Below are 12,228 nucleotides of genomic sequence, written 5' to 3'. Positions count from 1 at the left end.
CAATCATGCCAAGTGCATGAGAACGTTCTTCAAGAAATTCTACGAAGTCGTGAAAACTAGGAAACCGTTCCAATTTATTAATCTCTGTTGAAGCTACCAGCTGGCTAACATATACACCAACCATATGCCCCAATGCTTGACAGGCATTTCAAGATTTGTCAACGCGCGCTCAATACTCTCAGCTTCATCGTTGAACGCACGCAAATCTTCGGCAGATTCCTTTTTTAAATATGGTAAATCCATCAAGGAAGTTAAAATGTTATTCACAGTCAGGCGAAGGTTAGAAAATTGCACTTTCAAAGCCTGCCAGGTTCATAAATAATTGGCGTTGGTCGTAGCCACGTCTTTAACAAAATCAGCTGCGGAACCCGTGAGACATCATTTTAAATATTGCAACTTCTTTACGTTGCTTAATTGTAAATTATCATAAACCAGAACCGTCTGTGTCTATTGTTCGATGCGTAGGAGTAGAAGGATTTACCAATGACGTATCAAATCGATCTATTGCTCGCAACATTTCGTTTTAGAGGGACTCGTTAGCATTTTTGATTTGAGCGAACACGTCATCAGCTGTTTAAGGATCAGTAGCGGCATTTTCCTTTAGAATTATCTGGGCATGAGTCGCGCGAACCTCTTCCTAAATCTATTCTATGGATGCGAGTCGCTTTTCGACGATATTGCACGTGAGGCTTTCCGGAGCTCCTTCCGTAAATCGCGCGTGTACCCGACTTATTTCTGCCGCTCAGGAATTTTGAAGAGCCGGTAATCCTTTTAAGGACTCCTGCGCTATATTTTCACCGTGTATGACCACTTAATCAAGACGGAAATGGAAATTGTCAAAATAGAACGTCATGCCCACAAATTTTTAAAAATTGAAAGCGAAATAACACATAAATCCCGTTAGAGTCAAAATAAAGGTAATACTCTATCTAAGAATGAAATGCAAAACGACCAATAATCACAAGAATGATAAGGCCAAATTTTTCAAAGGCTCCACTCTCTCTCTCTCTCTCTCTAATTCGGCTCGAAGGGTCAAAAATGAACGCAAGCTTAGCAAACAAAGTAAAGTTATAAATAAAATAAACTTGAAGAAAACATAGCAGAGGAGAGAGGTGGGCCAAATAAAAATCAACCATGATTTTCGAGAACACAAACAAGTTTCATTTCCTGGCATAAAAAAGATCCACTTAGCGACTGGAGAAAAAAGCCCTATACAATTCTAATTAAAACTACGAAAACTCACCAGCAGATCCTCACACAATCCACACAATAAATCGCAAGACAAGGCGAACATAACGTTTATCCGACCAGAAAGACATGGATGAAGAGATCACCTCTCACCATAGTCACATGAAGATTGAGGTCTTACAATAATCACTTGACCAGGAATGGAACAGCCACATCAAGATACTCATCCACTAGAAATAGAACAGCCACAACACAATAATCCACTAAGAATCGAACAAGCACCCGCACAATCGTGAATAACAGTAATGGAGTTAACTTGAAACTGAACACACAAAATAAGATCGCTCACGCCGATCGCTCAAGCACGTCTGATCAGTCTTAATTAATATCAAAATTCTGACCCAGTCATAATTGCTCTAGTCGGCCGCGTATATCTACAAACCCAAATTTTACAACCATATGTGCTCGAACAATGGGCCTGCGCTAGTATCATAGATTCCATACCGCTCGAACAGAAGGAAAAACATTCTTTGTAAAATTATTCCAAGAAATAAACCAAAGATATATTAAAATCATATGACCTACATTAATCTGATCGAAGAATTATAAATGAATCATTTTTTTCAATGTCAATTTGAAATGGTAATTTTTCGAGCTGGGGAAGGAAAGAGGGAAGTTCTGTCGCACCCTATCCCTTTCCCAGCTTTAAGATATTTTTGCAAAAACATTTGTGTTTCTCATTAAAAAAAATAATCCAAATTTTGTTTAAATCAGCTTTCAGAATGAATGAATATAAGAAGAAATGTATTATACTGAAAGGAATGTAAGTCGACAACAATGTCAAGAAGGTGAATTATCCATAGATTTGAAATATTTTAACAAATTCCACTGATTTTCCAAATATTATAAATGATCATAGCTTCCTTACTCCTCAATAAAATATATTATTGTTATAGGTGAAACAATTCGTTTAGAATCATCACATCTTTTCTTTTGTCGCATCAAGTTTAAATTATGTGTATGAGAACATTTTAACAATAAAAATCGATTTTGCATATAATTTAAATGATCATAATTTTCTTTCTGTTTGATGAAATGTATTAATATTATAGATCAATCGATTCGTCTCGAACCAAGGAATCCCTTATGATCTTGCATCAAATTTGAATTATTCTGATGAACAAAATTTTACTAAAAAAATAGATTTTTTAAATATTATAAAGTGCTAGCAAAATGCACTAAATATTGCTATAAATCCTTCAGGCAATTTAAAGATATTAGTGGTGAAAATAATCCCTCTAAAATTCATGAATGTATCTGGATCTGCCTTCTAGTTATCATGTCAACAAAAAAATGCGCTCAATTATATTTTTAATTGTATTGTCACAATTGCAAAGCTTCCTCTATGATGAATCAAAATGATGAAAATGTAGCATAAAGCCAATGTTTATGTTTTGTGATAAGAAATGTGTGTCAAAGTTAAAGAATCATGACCTGAATTACAGTCTATAACCACTTTTCTAATTTGAAAGACCATTTGTAAAAGACAATCTGAAAGCTAAACATGATTTCTACCAGAATAATTGTTGTACTCTTTATCCTTTGTAACTTCTGTCCATTAAGTATTTGTGCCTGTGTTCCGATAACCCCGTGCGTGAGAGATGATCAATGCTGTGGCGTTCCTTGCTTGTTTCAACAGTGCGTAGACGTTTCGAAGAAGAAGAAACCGCACGTACCTCACTCTCATTTCAGTCCGCACGTTCCGCACTAAATTTTGGTGAATAATATTTTTTATTGGATCAATCCATATATTTTTATTAAATATGTAGCATTACCAAATTTTAAACTTTAAAGTTTTAGATGATCATTTTACAAATAGTAAAATTTGTACTGCCTGAAGTAAAAAACTTTCCGATGTCAGGTCAGATCAGGCATTTTAATTTTGAGGGTACCCAATTAAAATATTTTTTCATAGCGCAGAAACTAGTGTTAGCGTAGTTTTATCCAAGCGCTTAAAGTTTATTTTGTGAACAGAAAAATTCTGCCTAAGTGAAAGAATCTTTCTCCAGTTCATAGTGTACTAGATTATAATATGTACGCGTCTAATAGATTGTTATTTTAAATTATTTTTTATTACAAGAACTAATGTTTAAAGAAAACTTAAATAGATTCTAAAACTTTTCAACAGATTTCTAAAACTATCGCAAACAGATCTGCAAGATTTTTAGACAATTTTTGTAGTTTTGAAAGATTTTTTACCAATTTTTTGAAAAATTACACTCATTTGGTAATTTTGGTAGTTTTTAAAGATTTTTTTCAAATTTTAGAAAAAATTAGAATTGTATTAAAAGATAAGAAAAACCTTTTTAAAAAATTGAAAAATAATTTAAAAGTTGAAAAGATCTTGAATATTTCGAATAAAAAATGTAAAAGCTTTTTAAGGACTTTGAAAGGTTTTAAGATAATAATACAAATATTTTCCTACTATTTCTGAAAAAATTTAAAGTGATTTTTCATTTTGAAAAATTACTCTCAACAGAATATTTAAAAATATTTCTAAACAATTTAAATGTTTTTCCAAATTTGTAACAAAAAGAATCAGGAAGATTTTAAGGCTATTTTCAGGACAAAGCGAGTATGTTTAAAAGATATTTAGTAATCTTAGAAGTTTTAAAGAGATTATAAATATTTTTTTGAAAGCTTTGAAAGATTTCCGAAATTTCGTCGAATATTTGTTAATATCTTTCAAACGTCAACAACTTCTAAATACCTTTTAAGCTAAACTGGAGTTTTCGAAAAATATTGTAATACTCTATAAAATAATAAAACTTTATAACGAATTTTCTGGATGTTTCCGACATATCTTCTTAAATTTTCTCAAGAAACCCACGAAAATTATATTTCTATAATCTAAAAAACAAATAAACTTAGAAAGTGAATTGTTATTCGAAAGGTTTATCCTCTATTAAAAATTATTTCCCGCTCAAATCGAAAAACAACCCGTGCTCGTAGTGCGAGATTGAAGATGCTAGTTTATCAAAAAAGATTCTCAATATTGAGTAAATAGGAAAAACTAAAAATAACTTCTTTGAATTTACCCTTCTGTTATTTCTTTTATAAATTAATAATATAAAAGCATGGGACATTTTGAGAATATTAGTTTGCAGTTTTAACTTAATGAAACTCATTCTACAAAAGACTGATATCTTTTTTATACATACATTTCAAAACGGTTAGCTTTAACGTGAATAAAGTAAGATTAAATAGATGAGGTTAGTAAATAATATAATTCTTGTTTTTCATCTAGAGGCAGTAACTTGTAAGTACGTCATGTTTTTCGAAGTGAGCTGGCCTATTTAAAAGTTGCACAATATCACCTTCATATTGTTTTAATAAAGCAGAAAACCTTACCAGACTGGCCAGTTAATGTAGAAACAAAATTTCCCAGTTCACCCAAATTTTTTAGGGTCATTGAAATTTAAAACATATTCAACTGAAGTAATTAAAACGAGACTGCAAATTTAATTACTCAAATTCGAACCTTCTTGAATATATAAATTCTTGAATTGAAACTTATAAAAATTTTAATTCAGAAATGTTTGATTTTTTGACCTAATCATTTACAATCTTACATGAGTAAAATGAAAGCTATTCACAGTTTTCAATTGAACAATATTAAATCGCCTTAAAATCTTATAGATTCTTAATGACAATTTTGGAAATCTTTTGAATTGCTTGATAATCAGAAATCATAAGGTAATATTTGCATTATTATCTTAAAACCTTTAAAAGTTCTTAGAAAGCTTCTGCACTTTTTGACAGGAAATGTTAAAAACCCGATATTGTTTTCAATTTTTTGAAACTTTTAAAAGTTGTAACTTTTTTCAAAGCTTTTACAAAACTCTATATATTTTCTAAAATGATTAGAATGTTTTCTAGGACTTTTTTAAATCAGAAATTTTTTACAAAACTAGAAACAAGTCTTAAAATTTTCCAAATTCTTTCTCTTGTAATTTAAAAAATATTGCAAAAAGTTTTTAAATGTTCTTAAGTATTCTCTTTAAATTTATATTACCAAGTAAAGAATCACTTGAAATTTTCCAAGAAATTTTTGAAAACTATTTGCGTTTCTTGAAATCTTTCATAATTCTTATAAAGTTTCCAAACTTTTTATTCAAAATCTTCCAAAATCTTCCTCTTTTCAATTTTTCAGAATCTTTTAAACTTCTAAATTACATATTTTTTCAAACACTCACAGATTTTTAATATGATTCTAATTTTTTCTAGAATTTGTGAAAAATCTTTCAAATCTAAAAAAATTGCCCTTAAATCTTCCAGATTTTTTTCCATACTTTTAGAAATATTTTGAAGTATTTTAGAATCTTTTTGCATTTTCTCAACAAAAAATAATTTATAAAAATCTTTTATCCTTTGAAATTACCCCAGGGATTTTAGAAATTTTTTAAATTCTCTTATGATCTTTCAAAATTTTTGAAAAGCTTCTAAATGTTTTTATTCGCATTTTTCAAAAATTAACATTAAAAAAAATTTGAATCCTTTCAGCTTTCAAATTATTTTTCAATTTTTATTTTAAACTTGTATATATCTTTTAAAATAAGTGAATAATATTTTAAAACTACAATACTCGTCTAAAAATATTTTGGATTATTTTGCGATATTTTAGAAAACTTTTGAAATAACAAAAGAAATCAATTTAAAAAATCTGCCTATTTCTTTGTAATAGGAAATCTATATTAGAATAGGAATGGCAAATGACCGTTCAGATTAGATACTCATCACATTACGTGAAAATATTTATCTGCACTATCGATCTAAGATATCCCTCAAATTTAGAATGTTACGTTTTTCTAACATTTAAAAATTAAATTTCATCTGTGAAAAAAGATCCCTCCCCGTCGATCCGCTGGGAATCGAACACAGGTTTTCCGAATTGCCGTTCGGGTGTTCTACCCATTAAGATATTTGCATTTTTTGCAGTTTGAACCAATTCGAGTTAATCCGAAACAATCCGAACATGTTTCCAATCCTCTTCAACCCTTCCTAATCCTTTTTTGAGCCCTAAGTTAAATCCATGTGGATCAGAGGCTCACTTATACATTCTTCTCTATTAATGTATCAGCACTAACTTCAGTCCGAATCCACACTGCATCCATTTCTTAATTCGTGCCATCAAGTCACCAGTCCGAATGAATAAGTGTGAATTGGAAAGCAATCCGAATGAATCACACACCAATCGGAAGCAAACTTTCACTCCTTCTCAGTGCAAGATATAATCCGACGGTATCTTAGTATTTTGCCAAGCAAGTTTAAATCTTTTCAATACTTTTGAGTCCGTGTGCACAATCCAAGTGAATCGGAAACCAATCCGAAGCTAACACAGCTGCCTTTTCAATCGATGGGTCCAATCTGATGCACCTGACGCTCATCCTAAAAGTCTTTTTAATCCTTCTCAACTCTTGCACGAATGTTAGCTCTAATCCGAATTAATTCATACTCGTCATTCAATCATTGTCAATACAAATAAATCCCCTCCTATAAAAGCATTAAAATATTGAAAGTTTTCAAGTATATTTCAATGTTTTTTAGAAATCTCAAAATGTATTCAATTTCGTCAGTATTAATACTAATTGTTATTTATTAATATTTTTTCAGTTTTCGCTTATATCACCGTTTTTGGCATTACTCAAAGTTTAACATTTTTGTCTGAATTTAAACAATCTTTCTATTTGGTTAATTCCAGTTTGTCGAAAACAACTTGCCCTGTAAAACCCTTCATATCCGTCGTGCTTCATGTATCTCTGATCATTTTCGATACAATTCAAAACTATTACTATTTGAATTGCGAAAATCTGTTTATTGGGTTAGCTTGCACTCGTCTGAGTTGCTTGAAAACAAACCCCGTCTACAAAATCTATAAAATATAGTTAGTTTTAATATATCTCTCACCGTTTTCAAGCCAATTAAAAGTTTCGATTTATTAAATTCTGAAAATATGTTGTTAGCTTTCGAGTATCTCTCACCGTTTAAAAGATAACTTCAATTCTATATTTTATTGTTTTTATTTGAAAAATCTTTCTGTTGAGTTGACTCAAGTTGGGCAAAAACAATTTCGCTCTTCTAAGTCCTTAAAGTTTTGATAGTTTTCGCGTATCGGCATTTTTTTTAAGATAACTCGAAATGTTAATTTTTTTTTAATCTTTTTATTTATTTGTAAATTTTCTAAATTTTTAATTTAACTTCAAACAATTTCTTTTTTTCACAGTTATAATTTAATTTTTAATAATATAATCATTCATAATGTAAATCACGCAGATTTGGATGTTTGAATTTGAGTTTCTCAATGTTCAATGTAGAGGAGAGTACTCGAATATGAGATATTCTCGTAATATGATATAGCGGGGTATCAGCTAAACTAAGAGACCCACTCTGTTGGTTCTATCACTAACTTGTAGCCCTTGAAGAAAGAGTAATATGTTGGTAGAGTCCATTTTTCATTGAACTTCTAAAGATTATAGGCGAAGTTTTTGTGAAATCGATGGTGGTCGAGTTCTTGCAAGGGAATTCTTTAAACCTATTTATTATTCATTAAATATGTATTTACCAGTAAAGTTTGCCTGGAGTGATGGGGATTGAGTAACTAAGTATGGAAAATATCGATAGTGTTGAAGTTTTTTATTGTACAAGTGAGGCATAGTAAGTGCGTAGTTGTACGGTGTGGTTCTCATAATATGTGATACCTGTGGTTTTTATAACACTGTGGCTGCGCGGGGGAAATTGATTACAAAAGTTTTTGTGACTACTGCAAAAACTAAACATATCTAAATAGCAGTAAATTTATACTACGGAAACATAGAATAAAGTTTTTCATTAAAAATAATACTTTATTTTGCATTTTATTAGCTATTTCCTGGGGTATCTCATATTATGAGAATAGTTTGCCGAGTTTGGAAGAAGCACTTTTTTACATTTGTGGTATTTTCAGAATAAAAAAAAATGCTAATAAAATTTTTCATGTAAGCTCCTTATCGCAAACTAAATTTCCTTTAAAATGACCTATACTACTTTTAAATTCAGTCCATAGAATTCCGACAATCACGCCAAACAGAGTTGGTATCTCATATTTGCGTACTCTCCTTTTTATTATTATGGTTTACATGTTTTATTCACAACCCTTTGAATTATAAAATGTTCAAATTTGCAATACTTTGTTTTGAATACATCGACTTTGGATTTGAATACGAACTTTCAAGATTTAGAAAGCTATAAATGTTAAACTATGAATTTATTATTTGATTTAAAAAATTACAAATCTGAGTAGGTGAAAATGTATTGATAGCTAGCTGATTAATTGAAAGTGTATTTATTTTATTTCTAATGTATGTTACAGAAATCACTATACCGTCCCTCTATCCCAGAATGAAGGAAAGTTCTGGATTTGAATGAATATACATATTTCGATTTTGTTTTCATATTGTATATGGTGCATGTAGAAGGTCTTCAGCAGTAAAATAAAGTACATTTAAAAATTAATACTTCTAGGCATTATCATCATCAATATGGACCACATTTAAAATTAAGGAATTTAAATTTTAACGCCTGGAAAACTCATTAATAACGTAGTTGTTAGATTCAGTGTTAGAAAACGTATTAAAATCATGGTACTTTAATTTTAAAAATGTCCTACATACTTTTAGGCCGATTATCGATTTTGAAAAGTGTCACCTAAAAATCTACAAAATTTTACTCATAAGCATCAAAAATTCAGATCAGGTTCTTATTCATCACGAAAAATCACTTCGAAAAGGTTTTACATTTTATTTCATAAATACATTTTGTTTATAAACTTTTATAAACATTTTGTTTATAATTTTGTTTATAAACAAAAAATAAAATATGTAATAAAAAACTTCTTTACTCAGGGATTGCTAAGAAGTAAATATAGAGTCAAAACTTTTTTACAACACTTTTTGTAAAATTATAACTGTTGAATTTACAAGTGATTATATATTCCTTTAGTGCAAATGGATATTAAATATATATATTACTGAACTTTTTTCAGAATTTTTAGTGTAAAAAACGTAATGAACTTTTCTTCCAAAATGAGAACTGTATAATATACAGAGGTTTTTTGTATATTTGAAAAAATACTCTTATCACAGCAAAAGCTTTTAAAACATTTTTATAATTACCGGTTCATCTCAGGTTGTAATCAAGTGATGCTGGCATAATTATAAAAATTAAACAAATAACATTTGAAGAATTATGAGGATTTTGAAAACAAATGTTGCGTTTGGAATTTTTTTTTATATTTCCACCAACAAATATTTTAATTTTGAATAAACTAAAGTTAAATTCAGCCAGAAAGATAATTTTGTAACAAAATAGTTGAATTTTAAAAAAAAGCCTACCATTTTTTTAGTTTTCAACAACCAAAAATATAATAATAAACATTTTAACAACAAAAATGAACATTTAACGAAAACTAGTTGGGTTTTCTTATTAGATTTTATTAATTTAGTTAGAATTTAAGCGAAAAAACGAGAAAAAAAGGGAAAGTCGGAAAGACTGTAAAGCGTGCGATAAATAAATTTGAATTTTTTTAATACTTTACAAATATTAATATAGCTTAGAAAACTGGACAATTTCCTTAGAAATTAAAGTTTATTTGCCACTGCACACTTTTCGTTTTCAGAAATTTCGGAAATTTATATTAGTTTATATTAAATTATATAATATGGAAACGTTTTTTTAGTTTTATGAAACTTTTATTTGGCGAAATTTTATGAAATGATGCAATCCTAAGTTGAGCGACTATTCCTGATAACAATTTTAATATTAATTTAACATTATATAGGTATTTACATAAAAAGTATATATTTTATTTGTATATAATATTTCTGTTGAAATTTATAAATTATCGATGATTGATATGCCGAACATTAGTATCATCCTCAGATAAAATAATTTGACATTCCTTATAATGTAATAAGTCATATTTCCTGTATTGTGTATAAATTTCAAAAGCCTTTCTGTAAAAAGCTGGCAAAGGTTCCAGTCCAGCCTCTTGGGTTAAAGAATCGTAAAAATCATATTGCTTTAGCCCTAAGTTATGTGCTTGCCATTTTTTTGAAGTTTTCAATGTAGAATCTTTCAGCATTTCTTCCTTTGATGGTAGAGCAAATTTTTTTTTGAGCAGGGCCTGAAAATATTGGGCCTATAAACAAATTCAAATATTATTTTAAATTTATTTTAATTTATAATATGATACATTCAATCAAAAATAATTTTACCTTCACATGAAACATGTTAAATGATACCACGAATGTATTTATGCCCATAAAACACATAGTTGGAAAATGAACATTTATCGTATGTTTGTAAAGCGGATATACGTAATTATCATCAACTTTAATTCCGCAACTTTCATCAAAAAATGGAAAAGTTTGCTTATAACCAGTGCAGTATATCAGGTCATCAGCAAAAACAGAATTTCCATCTTTTAAAAAAAATTCATTTTTTTCTACTCTCTCAATCCCAGCTACTTGAATCATCGAAGGATGAAGTCTTGCTATTATTCTAAAAAGAATTATTTATTTATTTTTAATTATTAAAATATATTTAATTGGTTCTTTTCTAAAATTTTAAATATTAACTTTTCACGATTGTGACTCAAATAAACTTTATCAGCGTATTCAGATACTTCTACACCAATGTCGACGCCAGAAACACCAGCTCCTAAAACGATCACAGTTTTTCCTGAAAATTCTTCGGATTTTCTGAATGTATGACTGTGAAGCTGTCTTCCAGGAAAGGTTTTAATTCCAGGGATTTCCGGTATATGTGGATCAGAATATTGTCTGCAATGAAAATTATTTAAATTTTAAACTGACAGAGATCACAGTGGTTCAGTAGTTCAATATGGTCAATTTCCGGAACAGGTACCTGTGTAATGTTCCCTCAATGCGCGGTTTCTCCTCGCTGCCACCGAGCCGGGTCAGAGGGAGTCCTTCGTACCTAATTCGAACTAAAACGCGAAATGCAAGATTTTTTTAATTTAGCACTCGGTAATTTACAAATATAATATTCTAAATCTTGGAATTATAACGATTCAAACGATATGATAATTTACTTAAAAAGTGGAAAATTAAAGAAAAAATGTGCAATTTTATGTGAAATTTCATAGAAAAATGTTCAGCATGTTTGACCCATATGAACTACAGTAGCTTTTATTTATTGGGGCAATATTTTACTTAACTTGGGGAAATTCTAGAAGGTAAACTTTGTCCAGATTTAAAAACTTCTTAACTTACATCATAAATTTGATTTCATTCTCAAACAATCACATTTTTAAAATTATCCTCACATAATTTTAAACTCCCTGTGCAAATAAATCTATAGTCTTATTCCTGGCCGAATTTGAAAATTCATTAATAAACATCATAAATTTTGTTTTTACTTGAGCAATCACATTTTTGAAAATTATTCTTTTAATAGTTTGCTTTAAAAAGTTTTTTTTTTGTTTTATACAAAAATGAATAAAACAAATGAAAATTACACATAATATTTCTCACTGTTTATAACTTTTCTGTCTGGAATACTATGACGAATATTATGCAATTTTTCACGAGAGTTAATTAAAAATACTATTTTGGCACATAGAAAGCGGAATGAAAAGGATTTTCATTAATATATGTTCAGTTGCAAGTACAGAAATATCATTCGCTGTTTTTAGCACCTAAAATTCAAGTAACTTTTGTAATTTAAATGTTCTTCAGTGTTCACCATTAAACGAATCCGAATAGACTATGAACAAATTACATGATATTTAGTTAGCACACGTTTCTATTTTTGTTAACTCTAGTTTTTTAACTTTAATTTGATTTTTGAATTTGTAAGATTGGACTAAGCTACAAAAGTTTTAATAAATTTTCGCATAAACTTGAACGTTTATTTTTTAATTTTAAACGTTTTCAGTCTAATAACATATCGTTGAAATTTTATTAATTTGCAGATTTTTAA

At 29.2% G+C, this 12,228-nt stretch overlaps 1 protein-coding gene across 1 annotated transcript in view; it reads right to left on the bottom strand.

Moving 5' to 3' along the window:
- Positions 1-10,123: 10,123 nt before the first annotated feature.
- The window catches only part of LOC117180580 (senecionine N-oxygenase-like), a 5,400-nt gene continuing 3,295 nt past the window's right edge, over positions 10,124-12,228 (bottom strand). The window contains exons 2-4 of the mRNA XM_033373074.1: positions 10,863-11,066; positions 10,500-10,785; positions 10,124-10,423 (exon numbers count right to left, since the gene is read on the bottom strand). Coding sequence (XP_033228965.1) covers positions 10,124-10,423; positions 10,500-10,785; positions 10,863-11,066 — 790 coding nt within the window. The remainder of the gene's footprint in view (positions 10,424-10,499; positions 10,786-10,862; positions 11,067-12,228) is intronic.

The sequence above is a fragment of the Belonocnema kinseyi genome, chromosome 9 (genome assembly GCF_010883055.1).
Source record: "Belonocnema kinseyi isolate 2016_QV_RU_SX_M_011 chromosome 9, B_treatae_v1, whole genome shotgun sequence".
NCBI lineage: Eukaryota > Metazoa > Arthropoda > Insecta > Hymenoptera > Cynipidae > Belonocnema > Belonocnema kinseyi.
This window is presented reverse-complemented; position numbering and strand designations above follow the sequence as displayed.